Source organism: Eumetopias jubatus, unplaced genomic scaffold (genome assembly GCF_037043125.1).
Source record: "Eumetopias jubatus isolate StellerSeaLion01/CBP00866 unplaced genomic scaffold, mEumJub1_p1.0 scaffold_5, whole genome shotgun sequence".
In the NCBI taxonomy this organism is placed as follows: Eukaryota; Metazoa; Chordata; class Mammalia; order Carnivora; family Otariidae; genus Eumetopias; species Eumetopias jubatus.
The window spans coordinates 102,464,930-102,492,143 of NW_028274811.1; the positions used below are offsets into that span (position 1 = coordinate 102,464,930).

The 27,214-nt window shown below is 35.4% G+C and overlaps 1 protein-coding gene across 3 annotated transcripts in view; it reads left to right on the top strand.

Annotated features, from left to right (window-relative positions):
- The first annotated feature begins 481 nt into the window (after window positions 1-481).
- Window positions 482-27,214, top strand: part of GABRB2 (gamma-aminobutyric acid type A receptor subunit beta2) — a 234,635-nt gene continuing 207,902 nt past the window's right edge. For all 3 annotated transcript variants that reach the window (XM_028106609.1, XM_028106610.1, XM_028106611.2), the window contains exons 1-3: window positions 482-558; window positions 715-806; window positions 1,817-1,884. In XM_028106609.1, the coding sequence (XP_027962410.1) occupies window positions 482-558; window positions 715-806; window positions 1,817-1,884 (237 nt within the window). The remainder of the gene's footprint in view (window positions 559-714; window positions 807-1,816; window positions 1,885-27,214) is intronic.

Genomic DNA, 27,214 nt, shown 5'->3' on the forward strand with positions numbered 1-27,214 from the left:
CTTGCTGATACCAGAAGTGGGCTCGCAGGCACCCCTTTTCCACTAGCACTCCACACCTGCTGTCTTTTAAATTCCCTATCTGGATTTGCATATTTAAGAGGAAACACACATACACGCCCCAAAAACCCGTGAGGTGCAAAACTGCCTCCAGGAACTACCAAAACTTACCAGAGGCTCTAGTTGTTTTTGTCTTAACGAAAGGAAAACAAAGATTTTACTCTGGGTCCTCCTGTGGGGTGACTTTCCTATATTCCTCAAATATGTATATGTTATACATATGTATGTTTTTCCTTTTTCCCCTTTAATTTTTTTTTTTTTTTCTTAGCCAGAAAATCTGCTCGGTCCCAGGCAGCCGCCGCTGCCCCTTTGATGTTTTGGTACACCGTGCGCATGCGCCTCACATTAGAATTACTGCACTGGGCAGTCTAAGTTGGATCTCCTCTCTTCAGTGAAACCCTCAATCCCATCAAAAACTAAAGGCATGTGGAGAGTCCGGAAAAAGGGCTACTTTGGGATTTGGTCATTCCCCTTAATAATCGCCGCTGTCTGTGCGCAGAGGTAAGTGTGCCCAGCATTTCTCTTTTTCATTTCACTTTGAAGGGCTCGGTCTGCATACCTCTGTGAGCAGGGATCTGTAGTGAGGATCATACAGATGCTGAAGACGCTGTGCCTGCTGCTTTATTGATGCCTGTTTATTGTCTTTTCTTTCTTTAGTGTCAATGACCCTAGTAATATGTCGCTGGTTAAAGAGACAGTGGATAGACTCCTGAAAGGCTATGACATTCGTCTGAGACCAGATTTTGGAGGTAATGGGGTTGCCTTGGAAATAAGAAACAGCCCTGCTATAGCCTAAGCTGTCTTGTGAGCTTTGTGCTCGCTGTCTTCCCTCTCCCTCATTGTTGGCTGCATGTGGTATATCGAATGTGTCTCTGTGTTACCATATTGAGAAAGTGATCCAAACTTAAGCCGATTTGTTGCTATCCAGCAGTTAGACGGTCTTTCAATGAGACCTTCTTAGAGTGTATAGGTGACTGCTGTTCTTTAGCTTCACTGCTGAGATCCTTTGCTTCGCCGTCTTTGCTTCATTGAGATACAAACCTCTTAAGTTTAGTTAATGGTGTGCCTAGAGAACCTGGCTTACTGGAGGCCATCGTGAACATTTTTGAGAACAAAATGTGCAGGCAATTGGTTGAAAAGTGACATTAATCCCCTGTGCCCGCCTACTTTGGAAGAGTTCTGGCAATGGTTTAAAGTGGCTGATGTCTGGATGTTATCCAGTCCTGGAAGCCCCACTGTTTGTGGCGGTGGGAGGGAACGGGTTGGGGAGGGCTAAAAGGCAGGGAGGGTAAGTGGGAGAAGGGCTAGGGACCTCTTGCTACAGCCTTAGATACACTGATATGCCCGTTTAATTTTGCTTTAGACTCTTACGAAGCTCAAAGAGTTAAAACCTGAGCGTCCAAAGGGGAGTGGGAAAGAATGAGGAGGAGGGGGTTTTAGTGCAATATATAAAAATTCCCTCGGGCTAGACAGGTTCCTTCGGCTTCTGTGAGTTGTGTGTTTTCTCATACTGAGACATCTACCTATGTAGATAGAATTGGAATCCCTCTCCCAGGAGGGCACGTGTGTACATGTTCCATAGAGCATTCCCTAGAGGAGTGCAGAGCACTCTTTTTTAAAAAGGAGTGGAGAAGTGAAGAATATAAGGATGAGCAGTGGGGGAGGAATTTGGGGCAGAATACCCCATGCCCAGGGACAGCTCTTGTTGAGAATGAATGAAGTTCTGAGAAATCACATGGCTGGCTATCTTGGTTCGCAGGTCCCCCTGTGGCCGTGGGAATGAACATTGACATCGCCAGCATTGATATGGTTTCCGAAGTCAATATGGTGAGTACTAAGGTTTATGGTTGTGTCTCCACAGACCTTCATTTGGGGACGGGAAGTAGAAAGGAGCCGTTTGGTGGGGGTGGTGTATGCATGAGTATGTGTATGAAGTGGGGGTGAGGACTGGGGATTTTGCTTTGGAGCCCACTGTGTTTGAAGTTTCAAAGCCTTTGCTTTTGGTCCCTAACAATTTTTCCAACCTGGTTTGGATACTTAGGAATTGGTACAGAGCAAGTAAAATGCATCATAATTCACGTGCAAATCACAGCCACATGCAGAAGATCCCCTGCAGAAACCACATTTCCTAGGGTTTAGTGGGAAACCAGATCATCAAGGATTTTCTGAGTTTGGGGTGGGGTCGGGAAAAGAGGGAAGGGTTTTGATTTGATATTTCACAGGGAATATAACCTGCAACCTAAACTGTCACAAAGAGGCTGAATAAATGACCCTGGGATACAGATGTCCACTTGTTGCTTTCAGAGATGGCCTCTTTACAACTGATGGCAATCACCTCCTCCCCCAATTGTTCACCAGCTCTTTTAATGTCTGCTGCCCACCAAAATAACAAAAATTGGTCACCTGTTTTCTAAAGGCAAGCTCAGACCCATGTGCCCTAGTCAGTCACTTCTGCAATGTTATTCACCGCATGTTCTAAGCTTGTACGGTTTATGGACAACAGCACTCCTCATTGACTACCTCGTTGGACTTGGGGCAAATGCTAAGAGAAAAAGCCTCAGTATTCTCCACCAGGGACACTTGTGGGGGGTTTGCTTCATGCAGGAGCGCCCCCTGCTGCCCATGTTGGGACACTGCAGACATACAAAACAATGAAAAGTGTCCCAGATACCCCGATTACTTGGGCTGCTTGTTTCTCCAGTGACTTTTCTACTCTGTGTTTTTGAAATTTTCTCCTTTGGAAAAGTCTCTTTAGAAAGGCCACATTTGAGGGTCACCTGGGTGGCTTAGTCGTTAAGCGTCTGCCTTCAGCTCAGGTCATGATCCCAGGGTCCTGGGATCGAGCCCCACATAAGGCTGCCTGCTCAGCGGGAAGCCTGCTTCTCTCTCTCCCACTCCCCCTGCTTGTGTTCCCTCTCTCGCTGTCTAAATCTTAAAAAAAAAAAAAAGGAAAGAAAGGCCACATTTGAATGTAACATGCAAGTATTACTTTCAATACTGAAGGCACACAGCACATTTCAGAAGACTGTGTTGTGGCATGGTTCTCCTAGAAATGAAATGCACTATTTAAAGAAGAGGATGTCGTGTGTAAAGTTTTATGCAAAACACTTCTAAGTCAGCCACCAGGACTTGAAAGTTAGGACACTTATTAATTAACTCAAGAGAAACAAAATACTACATAGTGGATATGCTCTCAACATAATGCAAATTTTCATATTCTCAGAATTCGAATAGAGAGCAAGCTCAAATAACCAACCTTATCCCTATACCCTCTCCAAACACAGTTTTGATAATCCTGAGGTATCACAAGGTTATAAAACATGTCATGACTACTCCAGGGAATATTCAAGTTTCAGCAATGTTTTAATGTCGTGTGTATCTTCTTACATTCTAATTATTGGAGACGTTTTTGATATATAGGATACAAACACAGACTGAGACAATATTGGGTGATTCAGAACCGCCGATTTCCCACACATTATGAAAATCCCCTGTTTTCAAGAGAATACGTCTTCCTAGGGAAACTAATTTCTCAGATACACAAATATTCACTTTTGTGGGATTATGGAGGTGTTTCATTGATTTAAATTTGGAGTTTTACCATAACAATTTTAAAATGTCCTAATGTGGGTACCTCCCAAGTCCCAAACACTTGAATATAAATTATGTTGCTAGAAATAAAATGATATAGAAATCAGGTATGGTTCTGTGTGCCCTATATGAGGTTAAATTAGACTCCTTTCTTTTGCCTTTTATTTATGTTGTTTTTTACATAACAACATCACAAAATGGTATTCTATGGAAAAATTAGGGAATAAAATCCAAACAGACAATGATAAGAAGATTAGAAGTTGCTGTGATAGGTCAGCTAAGAACTTAGATGTGTTATAGCCCCCAATTGTTTAGAGTAGTGGTGTTTTTTTTTTTTCTTCCTTAAGTTTTGTTCACCTTTTACCTGCATGCAACATTTTGGAGAGGCATCTGAACTGGACACAGTGCCAAGACCTGCTAGTCAAAATATAGACACCAGCTAAGGTGAGGTGTCATCTCTTAAAGCTATTTACTGTTGCTGAAAAATCACGGGATGTTGAAAGTGCAAAAACAAATATCAGGTTGTAAATAGGCCAGTACTGCAGCATTAATGATTAGAGCCAAGTGTTAAGAATCCCATGCCAGATTCCTTTCTTAGCCTACTGCTAACACATGTGGACTTGTCCAGACACATTTTTACTTGTTGAAAAATTAACACTTATTTCAGCTAACAATCAGAGTGACTTTAATCCTTCAAAGAAAAGTTTTTGCAATGTATGTTATTTTTAAGTATGCTTATTTGATTTGAAGCAACAGATGGGAAATTTCATCACTGGTGTGTAAAGAAAAAAAAAAAGAATATGTTCATGGCATATTGCCCCCTGTATACAGGTCTAAAATTATTAGTATCTTTTGATTATTTTTAGTTCTGAAAGAATGATTGATTATTTAAATGAAACCTCAAAATTAATTAACATATATATTTTCGCCTCATTATCTTTTGTGACCTGCAAACTCTGGTAATTGTAAATCTTTTTTTTTTACTATAGTAAATCTTCCTTCGAGGGATAGTAGACACCAGCCCATTTAGATTGTAAATGACTCATTTGTACCAAAGGAAAAGACCCATGTCAATTTGATGCTCCTGGTAAATGACAATAATAGAAATATCTGAACCAAGTCAAGAGTCTTGAATACTAGTTCTGCTTCTGCTGCTCAGTCATCCTGAGGGAATTCACAGACAGATGGGGCTCAATTTCCTCACCTGTTACAGGGGAGGAATAATCCCATTTTACCTATCTCAGGTGACTACACACTAGAATTAATAAAACAACATATGTGAAAGTATTGATGTTCCATGAACATAGCTTATGTGGAAGACTGAATAACAGGTTATCCCTCAAGAGACTTTGCTACTCGAGCTGTGCCCTAAATGTACTTAGGTCAATAATTATATTACCAGGTCTCAGGTTTTTTTTGTTTGAAATGAGAGGGGACATGTTAAATTGACTTCAACTCAAAGTTATATGTGTTGTTCGTTGGTTTAGTATAATAGCTCTGTTGAGTACAAATAAGTTCCTGGAAAACTGGAAATCCAGCATAAATGTAAGGAAAATGCAGAATTCCTAAATATCATGCAGTTGTGAGGTCCTACTCATGAAGGTGAGGATGGTAGCTTACTCAGGTGACTATTGGCCCAATGCTAGGTCTCTGGAAGAATGTGATTTCAATTACAATGCTTCTGAACGGAAAGCTTGGCTTTAGAATTAAATATTTTTAGATGTCTTGGTTACATTGGCAGGAATCTTTTTGTTAAGACTCTTTGATGAAAAGTGCATTTTAAGATCCAAAATTGGCTCTGAGAATTATGGACCGAAATAGCTTTCTCTTCATTTAAAGCAGATACTTCTCCATCTTGAAACAACACATTTGCCAACCAAAGAGTGAAGCAATATTTCACTTTTGAGGAAATAGTTCTAGTAAACACACACACAAATTACCTTTTTATGGAATGGCAAAAGAGAAAAAGTGCTGTTTTTTTTTAAACAGATGTTTTCTTGCATCACCAGATGCACAGTTTAAAATTCAATTCAACACAAATGCTTAGTTAGCTACTATGATTCAGCCATGTTGTTAGACCTTAGAGACAGAGCAATGAACAAGATTGATTTGTCTCCTGACCTCATGAGACTTAGCATCTAGGTGTTCACTATTTTTAATTCTTCTGTAGACTCTTACTATAATTATACTTATCTTTTCTCTAAAACTTTTTTTATGAGCAGCCAATTGAGTACCTAGTGGTCTGTATTTCCCATGGGTTCCTTTGTCACTTGTTGGTTTCACCATTCATTTGGTATTTGCCACTTCAAATTGCTATATATGTTACATATTCATTCTAGCTTCCTAATTCATGTTACAAACTGCATATAGACAGAATTATAGTGTATCTCCCCATGTGATTTTGCTCTATACACAATGGTTGGCTGGATGTTTGACTCCTGGTGAATGTCGCAAATATTGTGTGAACTATTTTGTTTTCATAGCAACAATTTGTTATTATTCACTAGACACGGTACTGGTATGTGGAGAAACAGAGCATAGACTCATAGGCCTCAAATTCAAGGCATTCACTCTTTAATGTAGAAAGAATCACAATGCAGGATTATAAATGAAGGAGGAAATACACAGGGTATATTGGGAATACAGAATACTGAGATATTACATAGTAATTACTAGGTGAAGATGGGGTTAGAGGGCTATGGATAGATGTTCCAAGCAGAAATAATGGCACATAGAAGAAAAAAACACAGGAAAGATAAATGGGTTAGGGATTTGCAAGTAGCTTTAAATGGCTGGAGTTGGGAGTGGGAGTAAGGAGGTGATAAGAGCTGGTATTGAGATCATAGGCAGTGATCAACCAATAAAGACCATTTTTGCACCTTTCTGAAGAGTTTAAATTTTGTTTCGAAGACTGTAGGGACCCATGAAAGGATGTGAATAGGAGAATTGCATGAATAGATTCACACTTCAGGAAGATGCTTCTGAAATACAGAGTTAAGCAAAATCTAAAGTTGGGAGATAAGATGAAAACTCATTGCAAAGATACAGGAAGAATTGATGAATTGAGAAAGGGATGTAAAAGAGAAGATATAAAACTGGGGCATTTACAAGGTAGAAGCAAAAGGACTTCGTGAATCCCAAATTTCTGATGGCACCATTTATTGATATGGAGGACGCAGAAAGGGCCGCCAAGTGGGAGGTGGGGTGTAGGATTAGGCATATGGACAGACAGGGAAATCAGTTTGGGATATGTTGACTTTTTTACAGACATGAAATCTCCCAATGGAGATTGGAAAATATAGGTTTAGAGCTATGTAAAAAGTCATGACTAGAGAGATGAACTTGGACATTGTCAGCATGTAAGTAGTACTTAAGCAGTATGAATGGGTACAATTAAATAGGGAAAGTGACAAATGGCGATCTGGTGAGCACTGTAATTTAAGGGGAGTAATGCTGAAAAGGAGTCCACAAAGATTAATAAGTAGCTAAGCAGCAATCAGAGAGTTAGGAAGAAAACCTGCAGATAAATGTTTTGGAAGCTGAGGCACAAGAGAGTTTCAAAAAGAAGAAAGTGGGGCACCTAGGTGGCTCAGTCAGTTAAGCCCATAATTTGGAGAAGTTTCCTTTAGAGGGGAGTAGTTTGCAGATACAACACAAGGAATTGGTCAGGTGGCAGGACAAGGTGGCTTTATGGAAGACCTCTCTATTCTCTCTGACATGGGAAACACTTTCTGTTGAGAATAGAGGAGGTTAAAATTGGCCTCTGTGGAGAATGGGTAAGTAAGTGAGGTTGCCTGGGACACACGGAAGGATAGCCAGAAAGCATGAAGCACGGTGAAGGGTATGGGAACACTCACTGGCCACAGGCACACTTAATTCTAAATAAATTATGCTTAGAAACCCTCCTACCCGGCTTTTAGCAAGCTGTCATCTTCTCTTCTTTTTCTTCTTCTTCTTCCCACTCTCCTACCCCTCTCCCTCTCTTGTACGGTACCCAACATTTTTCATTGTCATCATAACACTAATATAATAAAATAATTATAGTTAATGCTTGTTGAGTTTTTAACTCACGTAAGTATCCTGTTGATTTACATTATCTCATCCAATCTTCCTATAAAAACAGTGAGATGGCTACCATCAACCTACTTGCAAAAGAAGAATCTGAGGCCCAGAGAGGTTAAGTGACTTGTTCAAGGTCACACAGCTAGTAAATGACAGATTTCATGTCCCTTAATCTTAGCCATATGATTATACTGCAGTTTTAAATGTAGCAGGGCCTCATTTGAAAAAAAAATAATTTTCATTCCTTGAGGACCCTTTTTGTTGTAGTGTTTGTTTTTATTCTTTTTTTTGAAACAGTGGATAGACCGGATAAACTAATCCTTCCTAAGATATTACTCACTCTCTCCACCTTAAAAAAAAAAAATCTCAATTTTATTAAAGTGATTCCGAGTAGGTACTTTATTCAGTATATATTAAATATAAGAAATGGTCCCCATCCTTGAGAAACTTATATGTTAAATTATATCTATTGAGCATAATTCAAACCATGCAATAAAGGAAGATTTACATAATATCTTGAAGAATCCAGGATAATTCTTGTGCCATAATTTATTTCATTATGAATGGGTACTGTTTTTAACTTGTCTAATAATTTTCTTGTTGCTCCAGAAGAATCTGTCAGATAACCATTAAAGCCAATTATTGTCAGAAAATACTGGCTGGTATATGTTTAAGAACCATAAACTCAGTGATTATGAGATGTGGGTGGACACTATGTGAAAAGACCATATCCTTTCCCTTATTTTTTTATTATAAAGACCTCATTTTCAATTGAACTTTTTGCACTGAGAACACATTTTTCTGATTTCTGATAAATTGCTCCTACAAATAATTCTCTTAAAGGTAGTTGAATTTTTTTTTCTTCCCAGATCTTTCCTTCCTCCATCCCATGTAGTATCAATGAGACTCATTATATTATATCTCTAGAAGACTTACCTATTTTTAAACATCTATGCCACTTGATATTACAGTTTATAAATCTATTTTTTTTTGGTTAACTCTTAGGAAAAATTATTTTGCTGTGACTTTATGGATACCCTGAACAATGCTCTTGCTTAACTATGGCATGAAATAAAGATATGATTATGGGCTTACTCTGCAAGAGAAAGCAGGTTAAGGAAGTATCTCAGATTTCATATTATAGTGCATCATGGGTATTTCCGTGCACTCCTCTCAACCCCCACTCAAATAATTAAATGGTTGTGGGAATTCCTTTAAGAATGGAAGTCAAAGTGTTTTTCCTAGCTATATGGGAGGGGTGTGTGTGTATATTAATTTTGGGGAAGGACACTGATTTGTTTTGTGATCATTCTATATCAAGATTTCTTACCCTCAGCATTATTGTCACTTTGGACCAGAAACTTCTTTGTTGTTTAGGGGACTGTCATGTGTGTTGTAAGATGTAAAACAGCATCCTCACCTCTACCTATTAGCTGCCAGAAGTACTCCTGCTATTGTGGAAACAAAAATGTCTCCAGAAATTGTTAAATGTGTCATGTAGGGTGAGGCGATTGTCTCCAGTTGAGAACCATTGGTATAAAGAATGGTGTTGTGGTTTTATCTCCAACCAAAGAGAAAAGAGATTTGTCATTGAGATGTTTCTCAATAATCTTTTGCTTAATCACGATTTTCATTTATGTTTGGTGGTACATTGTGACAAAACCAATTTTAAAATGCCGACAAACATCAAAAGCAAGAATTATCCACATCCCCATCACTTCATTAAAACTGTATTTTAATTGGTGTATATTACCTTCTAGTTCTCGTCTATTTGCTTATTCATATTTGACACATTGCAGTTATTTTGTAGAGAAAATTTTATAGTCTACATTTTCACTTAATATACCATAAGTATCAGACTTATGCTTCCTTTAAAAAAAATACTCATCAGTTCACCACTAATGTGAACTGATGTGTATTTTTCCATGATCTTACAAACATACACATGAATATACTGACATTTTATTTTTTATTCACTCTGTATTTTTTCAAAAAACAATTTAAAAATACATTTTATAGATTATTAGTCATAATTCTAGCTATCAATTATTTGAAAATATATTTACTTTTACTTATGCACCATTAACAATAATATACAAATCATATACAAAATAGAGAACTGGATTTAAATAGCATATAAATGGAAATTTTTTAAAAATTTATAAATCAACTTGACTCGTGTTTACACAGCCACTCTTTACTCTGTTTCTATTCTGATATTACTCAGTTTTTCCAAAATCAACTTACATTTTTCAGATGACAAAAATACTTAGAAACAGTTAAAAGAGGAATAAGAGGAAGGATGGTTATGAGTTTTTAAAAGATACAAACACAAGATTTTTTTTTAGTATTTATTTATTTATTTTTGCGAGAGAGAGAGAAAGAGAGAGTGCGCATGAGCAGGGGAGAGCAGCAGAGGGAGAGGGAGAAGTAGGCTCCCTGATAAGCAGGGAGCCTGACATGGGACCCTAGCCCAGAACCCAGGGATCCTGACCCGAGCTGAAGGCAGACACTTAACTGACTGAGCCACCCAGGTGCCCACAAACACAAGATTTATATGTTGTTTCCAGTTGCGCATTTTATTTACAAAATACATATTTTATTAAACAAGGAGAGAAATGGGCTTATATTATCCTGTCCCTATTTATATGGAAAAATATAGGAATGTCTTTAGCCCATTGGCTCTTGCTGGTCCTCATTTTGTTAACATTCTATCGGCATTTTTATTGCCAAGTCTCATTTTTCCTTGCTCTACAATTTGGCACTTACCTCCCACTTACTTGCCAAGAGGTCTTAACTTAGAAGTAATTGGCAATTGAAGATATAACTTCTCTCCTAACACAATAGCAACAATTAATGAATTTTAAAGGTGAATCTACATATATCTTAGAAAAGTAACACACAAAAGTAAGCCATAGAAGAAGATCAGAGATGCATGGACAGTACCTACCACAATGCCTGACAGTTAATAGATGCTCAACAGATATGGATTGGATGAATTTGTTGAAGGGGTAGTTGAAGGACTGCAGGACATCAAGCTACAAGAAAATATTTATTAAGTGCTAACTTAAGAAGCTCTATGCCAATTAAGCTGGATTGTGGAAGGATCTGAAATGGTTCTTACACAGGGGCTAAGTCTAGAGTCAAGAAAGCTTAATCTTATTGCCTGAAGTGGGAGGTGAGGGTATATGGAAAGAAGAATATTTCAGATGGTGTGCTCGCTTCGGCAGCACATATACTAAAATTGGAAAGAATATTTCAGATGGTGGGAGAGGAGAGTGGTGTGTCTTTCAGGTAGAAAAATAAAAATAAAAATTTGAGAATCAAATTTTTACAGTGATTCTCAGACTTTTCTGTGCAGTAGAATCATCTGAGTCTAGTATTAATATTCATATTTTAAGGCCCATATCTAGAGTCTAACTCAGTAGGTCTGGGATGGGCTTCAGGAATCTTCATATTAAAAAGCTTTCTACGTGACTGACACAGATACTATCTGAAGGGCACCATTTGAGGAACACTAATTTTATAGTGAAGTTGGAAGCCAGTATAATCACTAATAAAGGAATTTTACAACAACTGACTGGCCTCTAGTTATAATGTGGGTGTTTGCAACAATAAAGAGCTCAGTGGTCAGAGTGGGTGGGATTTGTAGAAGACTTCATGAAAGAGAGAGTTGAACTGAACTAACAGGATCAGTGTGATTTAAATAGATGGAAAATAAGAACAGTTCTGTGGGAAAGGGCAGTAGGGTATAGAAAACATGAAGAAAGTCATTTCATATTAGCAATAGTAATATTGCAAAAATTTAAATTTAGGGTGTGTATGACTATCTCACTTAATGTTCACAAAAATCCTATGAGCTAGATAATAGTATTATCACCTTCTTTTACAAATGCAGAAATTAAGAACAAGACGGATTATATAATTTGTAAGATTTTACAGCTAATGTGAGTGGATTGGAATGATAGGGTGCATATGTAGGGTATGAATATGTAGGGTATGAACATGTAGGGTGAAGCTTAATTCCATAGGACCTTGACAGCTATGCAGAAGAGACCTTGGAAATTCTTGAGTGGATGCTCTGACGTGATGAAAGAATCTTAAGCATCTTCATAAAGACTGAAGTAGAAGGCAGGCGACGCTAAAGGAAGTATGAGGAAGTTGAAAAACATTTTCCAGATCTGATTTTCATTTTTATAAAATGTCCTTTGGAGCCTTCACACTAATTTTATTGATCCAGATGATGAAAATATTTAGAAAGAACAAGAGTCGAAACAAAGATTGTGAAATGGGGTAGGGATGAGCATCTAGCACAGTGTTTGATACTATGAATAAATTAATAATAGCTACATCAACTAGTTTTAAGATGTTTGAAAAAATTAGAAATACTGATATTTTAATACACATTTCAGGGTAATATGATTTGGCTATTCCTTGTTTAGAAAGGTAGCTATTTAATTGGTAGTTAGTAATAGTAGTATTGCAAATTTACATATAGCAACAATGCCACTGAATAGCTTCCTGTAAATTATTTATGGCTGCCTAATTACAATTCTGGAAGTATATGCTTAAACCTAACGCCTCAATGATTAAGCATCTTGAGATTTTTCCTCTAAAGATCAATAATTCAGTGCCTAATTGGTACAAGACCATCAAATCAAAAACATTTTTTAAAATGTTTATCTACAGACTTTTCCATGAAGTTTTTAAAATTAAATAGGTTGTTTTTAAAAGCCATGTTTCACTCAGCTATTTTATTTTATTTTATTTTTAAAGATTTTATTTATTTATTTGAGAGAGAGAGAGAAAGCATGAGTGGGGTAAGGGACAGAGGGAGAAGCAGACTCCCTGCTGAGCAGGGAGCCCGATGTGGGACTCAGTCCTGAGACTCCGGGATCATGACCTGAGCCAAAGGCAGACACTTAACTGATTGAGCCACCCAGGTGCCCCTTATTTTTTATTTTAGATAGAAATGATGGTTGCATCATGAGAATTTAATCTGTCTACTTGACTTGTTCAGTAAATGTGTATTTATTTATCTCTGCACTAATATATAATGTACACTATCAAACATACTGGAAATAGAGATTTGTTTATTTATAAGATTTTATTTATTTATTTATTTATTTGAGAGAGAGCAAGGAGGAAGGGAGAAGGAAGGGGAAAGAATCTCAAGCGGACTCCATGCTGTGCATGGAAAGCCTGAAGCAGAGCTCCATTCCACCATCTAGAGATCATGACCTGGGCTGAAACCAACAGTTGGATGCTTAACCCACTGAGCCACCCAGATGCCCCACAAAACAGGAATTTTAAGAGGATTTCATAAAATGCATATAAAGTTATATTTTTATCTCATGCTCATCTAACACTGGGTTAGGTTTTGCATTTTCCATGAAAATAGAAATAGAGTGAATAATAATGGAAATTAAAGGCTGTTTTATTCTGCATTATTATTCTGTTAAGGAGAAATATTGGATAGTATGGCTTGTAATATAGATAATTCAAAGGTGACTGTTTTTTTTTTTTGTGGAAACAGTCCTATTTATTCCTACTTTCCAATTTTTAAAGCATCAACATCGGGCAAATAGTATTTTAGAGAGTGTTGTTCATCCCTTCCAGGAGGGAGACTTTATTTTAAAATAATTATTGAATATTCCTGCTTCTTAGGACTATAAGTTAACTGGATTTTACAAAGGACGGTATAGCCACACAGCCAGCTTTTAAACAATTCTGCAAAGATAATCTTAAAAAATTGTCCAATTTTGTGAGAGTGCTAACATTACATCAACTGTAGATTTCTCAAGAAATATTTTTAACATTAATCTTTAAAGAAATGATTTATAGGCCGTTTTAAGGAATATCATAAAATAAGCAGAGATGTCAAGAGTTTTAAATACAAGTGAGTAGGTGCCAATTATTGTGTTGTAAAATCTAATCGCCATTCTGCAAACTTAACCACTGTTGAACATATTGTGTGCTCCAAAATATGAAATTTAAGTACTTTTTCTGTTTGCTTTCTTTGACCTACAGAGAAACTTCAAAACTTATTTTGTAAATACCTATTTCTATTTCTTTTTCCAAATGAGTGTTTGAGTTAATAGACTGAAGATCTCTTGAAGCGTTCTACCATCAATCAGTTGTGTAAACCATTCCTCTTTCAAGCACTGTTAAGCCAACACTCTTTTGACACTGGTGGGACTGATCTGCTAGGCTGTGTAAATTTGCATCTGGCTTATGTGTTGGAAGAATGCTTTAAAGTGTTTGCTTGAATCACATTAGCATGCCTGTGTGGCAAGCCATTTTTCTAACTGAATTCATTAGAGAATGATACCTTTGTTACTCTAAAAGCCAAAATATTTTAAGTACTTGCCAAATTTACAGGTGAAAGATCTGTAGAATTACAGAGTATATGAAAAACACAACTTTCCTCATTTCCTTCAGATTTTTCGGATGCTTTATTTTAAACTTTAGGTGTTGGAGACCAAATTCTGTTCTGTAAGAAATCTGAATAAAAGCATTTTGCCAACTGCTTTTTTTTTAATGCTACAAAGTAATATTTTCTGACAAATATATTATTTTCTGGTTACTCAGAAAGATCAACTCTCATTTTCATATCTTAATTGCACATTTTCTAACAGACCAGAAAATTCTTCCTATCTGTTTAATGAACAAGCTTTGAGAGTCACATTTTAAAATGGCTTTATCTTATTAGTTTACATCGTCACCACCACTTAGGTGGAAATTTGTTTTTAATGGAACTTTCTTTACTTAGGATACTTGAGTCCAAGTGGCAATGCTATAGATATGTCCTAGTTTTAAATTCCCAGATTTGGACAAAATATCTCATAATTAAAAAATAGCCACAATCCTGGAGCTGTGGGTTTCCCATTTTGTTGTTGCTGTTGTGCAATCATGGCAGGAATAAAACCTGATTAAATCAAATACTACTTAAATCTGAGCTTTAAAGAGAGAGAGAGAGACAAAGATAGACCCAGAGAGGGAGAGGAAAAGAGGAATAGACATATGTGCCGCTCTTCTTGAGGAGTGTGTAATGTGTTTTCAATAGTTGAGAAATAGAAGGCCTTTCTTACATAGTTGCTGGGTCCTGTTTACTATAAATGAATATTTATATGTGTAAAGTATGCAACAAAGATTTACCATGTAAGAATGTATGTATAATTAAGGACTGTCTTTTTGAATTTACGTGATATGAAGTCAACAATATCAAAGTGCACGTGGATTCTCTGTTCTTTTAAGCGTTTGATAGTTAATAAGTATTTTAATTAAAAAAGGTCAATGAAAAACAGGAGTTGAGAAATTGCCTTTGACATATAACTGGTATATATTTATTTTACTCAATGACACTACTAAAAGTCACTACCATTTTTTGAGAAACCTTAATTTTTAAATGTTTTCACATTTAATTCTCAAAAATTCTATGAAATAAGAAGTGTTACCACATTTTACAGATGGATAAACTCTGGGCTAGAAGATTTTTGTGAGTTAGAACCTATTAGAACCAAGACAATACAGCCCTCCTTATGTTACAGCTGGAAAGTGCTGGAACTGGAATTCGAGCCTGATTTGTTCCCTATCCCATTTATTTTGTGTTTTTCTGACATTAAAGGAAAAGGAAGTTGAAAAAATTGAATGGGGCTGCCTCTATCATAATCTCCCAGGTTGATCATTAATAGTGCACATTCCAGATCCCAGATGACTTTTGGGAAACCTACAAAAATAAAATAAATAGAACATAAGGAATAAAATCTGTAATACACAAAAGTAGGCAGTCTAATTCATTGGGAGATCAATTAAATTAGTAATTTTCACTATGTCGGCATTATTAGAGTTTGTGGGTAAATTGAAGATTATTATTTACTTTTTTCTTGGCTATTATAAATCATCTTTCATCACTGAAGAATGAATTCAATTCTTACTTGAAACAAAAATCTACTCTGAAAAAAAGTTATGGTAATCTTCAGAATTAAGAACAAAATTAGATTTTGATTAAATATTATGACTTTCAGAACCAAGAAAATATCAGCCCTTGATATCTTACTTGTTATTTTAATGAGGTGGTACCTATCTCAGTATCTGAGTGTCTCAGAATATTCAGTAAAATGATGATTAGCGTTTGTGTGAAATAATAATTGTAATGTATTTCAAGGTCAACCTAAAAGACTTCAGTTTGAATACATTTGTGATCTTCAAGGTTGAGAAAAACATGTGGCTTACAATGTTTCTAATTTCTTTTTTTCTACTTTATCAAATATACACCTGGGTTGATAAAAATTAAGAATAAAATTAAGGTACATATATTTTATATGTCTAATTTTATACACATATATAAAATTATTAAGTTCTGGATTTCTTTTAAAAGTAAGCAATCCTTGGGCTAAAGTATGCTATTACATTTTTTTAAGACAGTATTTCTATAGTTATTGTGAAAAACTCAGTACTTATATCAAAAGCAAAGACTGGGAAGTTCTGAATTTGTCCTGAATTTGTCACTGATGATAAAACCTCCTATAAAATTCCTGTTCAGAGTTTCTATATTTGGAAATCAAGGAAATTAAATAAAAGATATAAGGTAACTTCCAGCTGTTTGTTATGCTTATTTTGTAAAGTGGACAAATTTATGTTATATAATTTTCTTAATATTCTCCCATTTTTAAAAAATATTTTTCCATTTTTTAACTTGAATTGTTTTTATTACTTGTTTCTGTCCATTATAGAAAAATTAGTAAGCTATAATTAAAAGTGAAGATACCTATTAAAATGTCATCACCCAGATATAAATACTGTTAGCAAAATGGTCACTGAACCTCTAGACATCTTGAGATGTACGTGAAAAAGAATCAGATAGTATCAGGCATCATGTTTTATGATTTCTGCTCTTAATATTTTGTGAACGTCTTTTGATGACATCTAAAATTTTTCTACAACATAGTACTGAAGGATTGCAGAATTTCATTGATTTTATTAAATCAATCCTGTTGATAGACATTATGATTATTTGGGGGATTTTTACTATCATAAATCAAACTATATTAAACCATCATGTGTGGTCATATTTGATGCAATTATAAAAGTATCTCCCCTGGTAAATTCTTAGAAATGAGATTACTGGAAGCCAGAGCTTCAGTAGATTTTAGGTATTGATACATATAACAAAACTGTGTTTCCTTTAGGTGTTAATTTATGTTCACACCACGAGTGTATGAGAATTCCATGTGCATTCCTGGGTATTTCCCTCAGTGTGTTCATTCTTTCTACCTTTGCCAACCTAATATGTGACATTGGTAATTTCCTTGATTGGTTAAATTTTTTATTGCAAAATAACTATCTCAAATACTGTTTTTGTTTATAGGACATTTGTATTTCTTCTCTCCAAATTGGCTTTTCCTGTCATTTATCGATATCTTTTTTTTCTATTTGAGAATTCATTTTTTCATTTTGATTTGTTGGAACTTCTTATATATTAAGGGTATTAACCCTTTATTACACATTATAAACATATTTCCTTATGTAATAACTTTGTGAATAATATACTTTAGTATCCAGAAGATTTATATTTGTACTTACTAAAATATGTTACGGTTTTTGGTCTTGGTTTTCAGACTTTGAAGTCTTGTCTACCCCAAGATTTAAAAAGAATGTTCAAATGATCTTTCAATATTTTATGTGATTTTTCACTTCAATATTTTATGTAAATATTGACTCCATTTGAAATGTGTTTTTGGGTAAGTTCTGAAATGGGACTATCCATAGGATAGATAGGTAGATAGCTGGATACATAGTTGTGACAGTAAAATTTAATGAAATAATCTGTTTTTGCCCTATAATTTGAAATGTTGTCTTTATCATACAGGAAATCTCATGTGTTCTTAAGTCTATGTTTTTACTCAGTAATTTGCCTTATTAATATTTTTCTCTCTATTTTTGTGCCAGCATCATGTAGTTTTAATTATTCTAACCTTAAATATCAAGGCAAATCTCCCCTCATTATGTTTCTATTTATTTATACTTAAACACTGAGGTAGTTATACTTTCATACAATCTTTATATTTTGGCAAGTTAAAAAAATGCAACCAGTATTTTGATGGTAATTTCTTTGAAATTTGGAGGAACATTTACTTCTCAACAATACTGGTTCTTTCTAATGAAAAACATACAATGTCTCACCATTTATACATATTCTATTATGTCCTTCAGTAAAATTTTATAGTTTTCTACATGTAAGTCTTGCACATTTCTTGTTAAATTTATTCCCATTGGCCTTACATAATTCTTGTTAAATTAATTCTTCAATACTTTACAGTTTTTATGGTTATTGTGAATAGGATTTTTATATCCAATGATTATTTTTGATTCTTGGCCAAAAGAATAAATGCCATATAACCATCTGAGAAGGATGTTTTTTATCTTTATAACTCAGAGTACCATTTCTATTTCAATTTATGCGTGAGGTGCCTTAGGTGTCACTAACCTGTTTGAATATGTGTGTGTGTGTGTGTGTGTGTGTATATATATATAGAGAGAGAGAGGAAACATATGTGTGTATATATACACACACAGAGAGGAAGAGGGAGAGAGAGAGAAACATTATGTACCTTTCTTGCAGTTTATTATCCCTAACCAACTTAAACATTTAAAATGATTGTTTTATTTCAATTTCAGTCTCCAACATAGGATTCACTTACTTGGTCCCATAAAAACAAGATGAATTACCACTGAAGGCATAGTGTTAAAGATTCCTTCTATTCCTTTAACCTTATTGAGTAAAATTTAGATTTAAAGCAGAATTTTTTGTTTATTAAACATTGCATTTTTATCTTGCACATTATGAACCATATGAAAATAATAAAGATTTTTTTTGATGTAGTAAGCAAATCATCACCACATGCTACATTTAAGCTCTGGTATCCATTACTTAAAGTATGGATGATTTAATTACAAATAGCTGAAGAGGGTATATTTTATATCCAGAGCAGTTACAACCAGAGAACAAAGCAATGTAATTGACAAAGTATGTGACTATTGTTACAGATACCTGTTTCAGAGTGAAGACTTGTCTGGATTTAATACTAAACCTAATCATGACCTTTATGCACAGACTTGATCACCGAAGATTGAGAACCGTAAAGGCACCCCCATTATGGTAGTCTAAATTCATAAATGATTTGATCATTTTAAATACATTGGCTGAACAGTTTTAGTTTTCATGATGAATCCTTCAGCTTAAAATGGTTTAGTTGTGCATGAAGTTTGAGATTTCTGGAAAATATCCCAATAGATGTTACAAAAGTTTATGGAAAACATAGCATGCCACATACATTTTAGGGGATTTTAGTGACTCCTTAGTTGAATTGTAACTTTTGTATTGGTTAAGTCAGAAGTGCCTTTAAGGAAAAACAAAAGCTCAGATGTAGGAGAAAAGACTTCCTATAAACTAGTCCAGCATTGTCAGTAGCATATAGTATTTGGCCATGACACACATAGACATACACATACATATATAAAATTGAGTATAAATTTTTTTCTGCTTAAATAAAATTTACCACTTTCTGGGTGAATTATTTAATATTGGTAAACTTAAATTAGGTGCATTAGTAGATGGGGATATAATATGAAATGATAATGCCACATACATAAGTTGGAAAAGACTATATATCCTTGGACAGGAAAATGTGTTTCTTGTAATTAAATAGCAAACAGAGTGGGATTCCATGCTATTTTGCATGAGTTTAAATATATATTTTACTTGCAAAATGTCTATACTAGATGAATGTTTTTTAATATTAAAGTATTGATGTGCTACACAGTACTGAATTTAGACTTCTGACTGATATATCAAGGAAGGCTTGATCAGGGGTGCCTGGGTGGCTCAGTTGTTAAGCGTCTGCCCTCGGCTCAGGTCATGATCCCAGGGTCCTAGGATCGAGCCCCGCATCGGGCTCCCTGCTCTGCGGGAAGCCTGCTTCTCCCTCTCCCACTCCCCCTGCTTGTGTTCCTGCTCTCGCTATCTCTCTTTCTGTCAAATAAATAAATAAAATCTTAAAAAAAAAAGAAGTCTTGATCTTTTGACAACTAGTTTTAGTTCTATTTATTTTCATAAAAATACAGTCACAGTACTATCATAAATAGAATACTAGCACAATTGAAAGGGAATTTGAAAAAAAAAAGGAAATTTGGTTTTTAATCTCCATAGATGTATCCTCCCTTCTAAAAGATAATTATAAAATTTATCTTCAAAGATATATTGCATTTTATTTTTTAAACTGGATTTTAGTGAGACATGCTTTTGATAATCATGCACATCTTTATTCAGCTAGTGTTGGCCAAAAGATTGTTGATATTTTAGAGCAAGGGTCAACCAAATATGGCCAATATTTGCCTGTTTTTATAAGTAAACTTTTACTGGAATGTACTTGGGCCCATCTGGTTACATATTATCCATATCTGCTTTTGCACTTTAAAGGCAGAATTGAGTAGTTACAACAGAGACCGTATGGCCTACAAAGTCCAAAATATTTACTCTGTGGTCATTACAGAAGAAAAGTTTCTGACTTGTCTTTTAAAACATTAAATATGGAATGAATATAAAATACTCTGGATATATAAACTAATAGAATAAGAAGCATATGAAATTGCATATCATTGTTCTTGCTTATATATCTGCTTGGACTTTATGTGAATGAGAGATTTCATAAATCATCATTTTTCTCATCTATAGAATAGGAATAATGGTATCCAGCCTCAAAAGATAATTGTAAAAATTAAATGATTTCATACACATAGAGGGCTCAGTAAAGTTCTTTGCACGTAATAAATCTCAGTAAATTATATCTATTAATAACATTACATGCATGCAAAATTAACTTTGTATGGTGCTACAAGACCTCTGACACATTTATGATCTCAATTTATGCAGAATGGACACGAGATCAAGGGTAATGATATCTTGAAAAGAACATGATCATGTGATGGTCAAAAAAGCTTTGTGCTAGAAAGGAATCTTAGGCCATTAGGCTAGTATTCAGGAGACCTAAATTCTAACTCCAGTTCACCTACATACTAGTGTGTGATCTCAAGTATGTCATTTTAACCCCTCTCTGGACCATAGTTACATTTCTGTGTGTGTTATGGGGACAGGGTTGGGGATGAGGGTAATGACTGGATTGATATAATCTTCTAGTTCTGAAATCCTGAAAATCTTTCAGTTAAAAAAAAAGCAGTTTTTAAAAGAATTATTGCTAAATTGTTAAATTTGCAATCAAAATTGGAAAGAACTAGGAGGAAAAAGAAAAGACAGCATTGCCTATTAGGCCAGAAGAAAAGCTGACAAAATGGTAGTTTTGTTATCAGAAAGTGTGCTTCTTTCCAAAGGACTATTTTGCAATAGTTTTGCGGAATAAGCACTTTGCTAATTCTTTAGAGCTTTAGGGGTATAATCCTCTCAAGGTGTTCTGTCTGCAGGAGTTTGCTATGAAGTTGTTAGATGCTAATACTTCTGGATGCTAATATCTGTTTATATTTCTGAAAAGAATTTTATTGAGAAGCTAAAATGCAAGCAAGACACAACTCTACTCTCTTTCCAAAGGTAGTTTTCTTTCTGAATCAAATGTATCTACTCTTAAATGTTGTGATAACAACTAGGGGGCTATTAATTGTATGAATGTAATAAGAGTTTTATGTTCAATGGATAAAGATCCAAGGTTCATATATGGAAAATGATACCCTTCTTATTGGATATAGCATGGTATTTCACCTTGGGAAATGCAGATGCCCTATAACATGGCTTTATAGCTACTATTTGCCTCCCTTGATTGGAAAAAAATAAAAGAACTGATAGTACAGTTTAGTAATGTTAGAAAGACAACTCTGTCTTCTCTGATTCATTTGGAAGTCATTGCCAAAGTCATTCTCAGAGAGTGAAAACTCTTAAAATAAAATGCAAATGTTCAGAATGTAAGTTCCTTCCTACCTTCAAAGTTTGATTTACCTGCTTTGCCAAGACAGAAAAGTATGATTTGTCATCACACAGTTGCTCAGATCGCAACTTCCATAGTTTGGTTTAGATACGGTCTTTCAACAATGCATCATGGCCCATTATGTTTTTGAATTTATTATGTGCTACCAAGGCTATTTCCTAGTTGAGTGTAAATACTTACAACAATGATAATACCAATACTAACATTTTTATCACATTTTAGGATTTTAAAAGTGCTTTAGTATAATCTACTTCATTTGATCTTCCCACCATTCCTGGGAGATAAATATAAGTTGTTTGTATTTTTTTCCTCCCTTCCTCTCTCCCTTCCTCCCTTCTTGTCTTCCTCTCTTCTTCCCTGCCTCCCTCCTCTTCTCTGTCTTTTTCAAAAACAAAATGCAGCAACATTAAGTGACTTATTAATATTTAGTCATATTATTAACTAAATAATAGAATTTGAACTAGAATCCTGATTTTACAAACTCAAATCTGGTTCTACGTACTAATTCCAGAAGCAAGTTATTGGAAGTATGATTTTTCAAAATCTTAAGAAAGTGTGGTAGAGGTTTTAGTGACTGTGGATAAAGTACTTGGAGCAAGCACCAAATACATTCCTTTAAAGAGTCAATAAACCTAATAGTTAATCCAAAAGGAGCAGCTTGGATTTGCTAAGCATCATTTCATTTTAATGCCTTGTGTAATCTCAGGAAACCACTAAAACCAATGTTCCTTCAGCTTGCCTGTCCCCATGAGATTCGTCTACATTTGAAGGATTGGCACACTTAATCAAGCATCATAAATTATAGATGTTTCAAGTCACAGCCAACAAAGTAGACCTCCAGCAGAAAACCTCCCCAAATCAGTAAATATGATTTGCAATACCTGCTTTCTGAGGCAATACCTGCTTTCTGAGGCAGACTCCAAACAGCAATTGATTGTTTGGAAAGTTTTACTGATCATTGAGATCCAATGTGATGAGAAGTTTAGCCATGCTCCTTTTTTGTTCATTTCAGAAAGGCAAATATGCTTTTCTGGGGACCAATGGCCCATACCAAAACAACAGATCTTCTCCTCTGGGATGGCCAGGGTACCAACTGTCACAGGACATGTTTCTTGTGAACGGGTTTCATAGTACATGGTCTGGACACAGACAGACTGCATTAACATCCCAGGCTCATGTGAGTTAGACAGGTTACTTAATTTCTGAGCCTCAATTTCTTCATCTGTCCAATGAAGTAAATTTCTTGGAGTTTATTGAAGGTTAAATATGATAATTTCTTTAATGTTTTTGGGATACTTTCTGTGAAAGAAAGCATTCATTAGAAATTAGCTTTGGCGGTGCCTGGGTGGTGTAGATGGTTAAGTGTCCAACTCTTGATTTCAGCTCAAGTCTTGATCTCAGTGTCATAAGATCAAGCCCCACATCAGGCTCCACACTCAGCATGGAGTCCACTTGAGATTCTCTCTCCCTCTCCCTCTGCCCCTCTCACTAATGTTCTCTCTCAAATAAATAAGTAAATCTTTTAAAAAAATTAGCTTTGTTTCATATGAATGTTGGCTATCACATCATGTTTAAAGGGATACTATTCCCAAAGAAGCTATGTAAAAGAGATGAAATAGTGGGCATCTGGGAACTGAATATTAAGAATTTGAATAGGTTAAAATAATAAAAGAATGTTTTCATTTTATAACCATATAGTTTCATGAAGATTTGTTCTTTGATAAATTAAAGACTAAAAATTAAAATTAGCAAAGCAGAAAGGCATTTTGCAGTTCATAAAATCCAAATCTCTTTATTTTATGGTGAAAGAGCTGAGTATCAGGTAAGTATTCAAGGTTATAGGTGACTTAAGATGACTGCTCTGACATCTAGCTTTTATTTTTATTTTTGTTTTTTTAAAGATTTTATTTATTTGAGAGAGAGAATGCATGAGAGGTGGGGAGGGTCAGAGGGAGAAGCAGACTCCCTGCTGAGCAGGGAGCCAATGGATGCTGGACTTGATCCTGGGACTCCAGGATCATGACCTGAGCCAAAAGCAGTCACTTAACCAGCTGAGCCACCCAGGCACCTGACATCTAGCTTTTATAAGCCACTCCTCACTACATACTAGAGGCAGCCACAGAAATATTTCCTAATAATACAATTCTCATAACCTCATGGCCTGGTGGAAGGTGTGGTTACTTTTTTAAAGTTGCTAGGAACTTCTTTTACATTTAATGCTCTTATAATTCACTTGGTGGTAAATTATCCTAAAAGCAAGTATCTATGGTTCATTTTATGCTCCATTTTAATGCAAAATCTAATATCAACATTGGCTAAAGAGGGAAAAACAATATTGGAAAAGAGAGCTATAAAAGAAAATATGATCATGGTGTTAGATGTCATTTAAATAATCAAATGTATTTTCTACTATACCTTGACCTTGCTTTGCTTATTGGAAAGATTTCTTAGACATAACTTATGTTTTTGGGTTTTTTTGAAGATTTTATTTATTTATTTGACAGAGAGAGAGACAACGAGAGCAGAAACACAAGCAGGGAGAGTGGGAGAGGGAGAAGCAGGCTTCCCACTGAGCATGGAGCCCAATGCGGGACTCGATCCCAGGACTCTGGGATCATGACCTCAGCCAAAAGCAGACCCTTAACGATGATCCACCCAGGTGCCCTAGACATAACTTTTATATCACAAGATTTATAGATTTAAAAACAAAAAGTGCAGAATGACTTGTAAAATTTCATCTTTCTTCACCTTCGTTCACTTTATTTTTTTGTCTCATTAAATTGGGATATTATTTTTTATTTTAGTTTCTTTCTGCATTTTCTTTAGTAATTTCAAACCATCTCTTGATAGTCTTTTGCTTTATTTCATTAATGCCTCAATCTTTGATGAGACTTACATGTAAAAGATTCTTTAAAAATAGTCAATTTCTCTAACATGAAAATGTTTTTATTGTAACTACATTTGTCGGATACGAAAGGTTTCGTCGTGAGGCTTCATTGATTTTTCCCTTCATCAGTAGAGATTGAGTGGCTACCTTTAGTGGTAGAATGATTCTCAGAAGGGTAGGTACCTAGAGGAGAGCTCCATAAGCCTCCTGTATAAATTAATGGGTATGTTTCTGGAAAAACTACTCCTGTTCAAACAAGGGGTGATGCCTTAGTGTAGGCCAAATATAATCACTGTATCTGAAGCAAAATCGTTTTGAATTGCAAGATAATTGAAATGAACCTATGGTGAGCCCACCCTGAGTCTATATGTGTGCATGGATACATTTCTAGTCTCTTTTCAAAGTGTTCCCAGTTCTGCTGTGGCTCATGGTCTCCAGAAGGGAACCTCTGACCAACCTATTCATCTCTTTTCTGGTATGTGTTAAAAGGCATAGTGGTTTTCAAAATAACTTAACATCCAAACTTAACCTTTCTTTAGAGACTCTGAATGGCCATCTGAACATGTTCATTACCACTTCATAAATTCTGCCCTGAAGCTACATACGGGTTCTTTGTTAACCTTATAAAATTCAAAGGTAGTTGTTTTTAGGTTGGTGCCTAAGAAACTGCCACTACCGCTTTCCACAGTGATTTGTTTCAAGAGTTAGTCAATTCCGGGCGCCTGGGTGGCTCAGTTGTTAAGTTTCTCTGCCTTCCACTCAGGTCATGATCCCAGGGCCCTGGGATGGAGCCCCACATCCGGCTCCCTGCGCAGCAGGAAGCCTGCTTCTCCCTCTCCCACTCCCCCGGCTTGTGTTTCCTCTCTCGCTGTGTCTCTGTCAAATAAATAAATAAAATCTTAAAAAAAAAAAAAAAAAGAGTTAGTCAATTCCTTTACAAACTAAAATTTGGTTGTGGAATTTAGGTAAAGAGCTTGTGTTATAGGTATGGTGCAAAAATTCTGATTTCATTTATATATTGTACTTTGTAATATGTCTTTTTTTTCACACTTGAAAATAATGTGTATGCTTTAAGATGTCTTTTTAAAATACCCAGTGACTTTATTGGTGTCTTTTTATCATATCTTGCATTAATCGGAGTATCTCTCCGTTATGTGGATATATTTCAAGCAAGTTTTAGAAATCTTAATTTTATAGTCAAGTAGTATTACCTATAAAAGACTGTTTTATGGTGGGATCATAGCTAGTATTAAATATATTTTCACTTTTTACAATCAAGTGTACTTTTTACTATAAACTATTGCAAAAGTTAAGGAACCCCATAGGACTTTAACTGACCATTAAAGATATTTGAAGTCTATCCTGACTACCTGTCCTTCAGTTAAGTTACGACAATGGGATGGTAATGTCTACAGCTGCAGTTATCTATATGAGGACCCCTTTCTAGAATGGATTAAAACGTGGTCTTCATTTTCCTTTTAGCTCATTGTGTACATCATTGGAATTTTTCTAGATCAAGAACTTGTTTTTTCAAAGGAATTCTTTCTGTTCATACTTTTTATTTTATATGGCATAATTAGAAAATAATAAGCTTTTCCCATGTAGGGCAGAAAGGAGGGTTGGCTAAGCTCTTTACTTCAGATGTACCTCAGTATTCTCTCATGAACAAATCAGAAACTTTCAGTTGTATTTTGTCATCTGTGGGTTATTTCAGTCACACTTCCCTCTCAGCAAAATTTAGGTAAAGTGTGGTCATTAGACTCGGCCCTATAAACAGTTCTTGTGGCACTAAGTCACCATTCTATGACTTATTATGACCCATTTTGTGCAGTCTGAGTATAGAGAGTGATGTAGTTAGTAGTCACTGCAACTGTTTTAATGTCCTGCCAAATAACACCGGGTATGTAGAGAGGCAGTTTACATCAGTTTGCTCTCTAAATTTTCTTCCAGGCCATAATGAGGATGAGTATTACTGACATAAAAATGTGTATGGGCAACCACATATTACCCCAACTGAGTTCAACCAAAGTCACTGGGAAAAACAGTGATTATCCACCATACTTGTAAGTTAAGATGGAAGTTCGCCCTTTTAAATCTAACTCATATTCTTTCTTTAATGACTTCACCCTTTGATGCACAAATTTATTCTCAGAAACTCAAATCTGAGTTAATCCCAGCCATAAGGATCCAGTGTTATATATCCTACCAGACTGAGGTCTTTGTGTTACCTTTGGCAGATATGACCATATTACTTTTCCCAGAAAGATATGAGATCTTTCATCAGGGTCAATAATCTAACCCCAGGAGTGATGGAAGAAGGAAACTTTTATTCCTCTCAAGTACACCATAAGGATAACTGCATATACCTGAAACTGTTTATCTTATCCAAATTCCACCAAAATCCCAGCTGTCTTTGTGAAAAGTTTGGGCATAAACATCTAATAACATTTCATATCATATCCCCCAACATGCCAGTTTCTGTCCTGTTAATCTATATATTCATATCAGGAATTGTCCAACCCATCAAATTCAGTCACAGAGCAGAAAAGAGCCTAGCAAAATATCTGAAAAATAAAAGGTGCTGCTTTATACACAAAAAAGGTGAGACAAAAGTCTAAGTGAG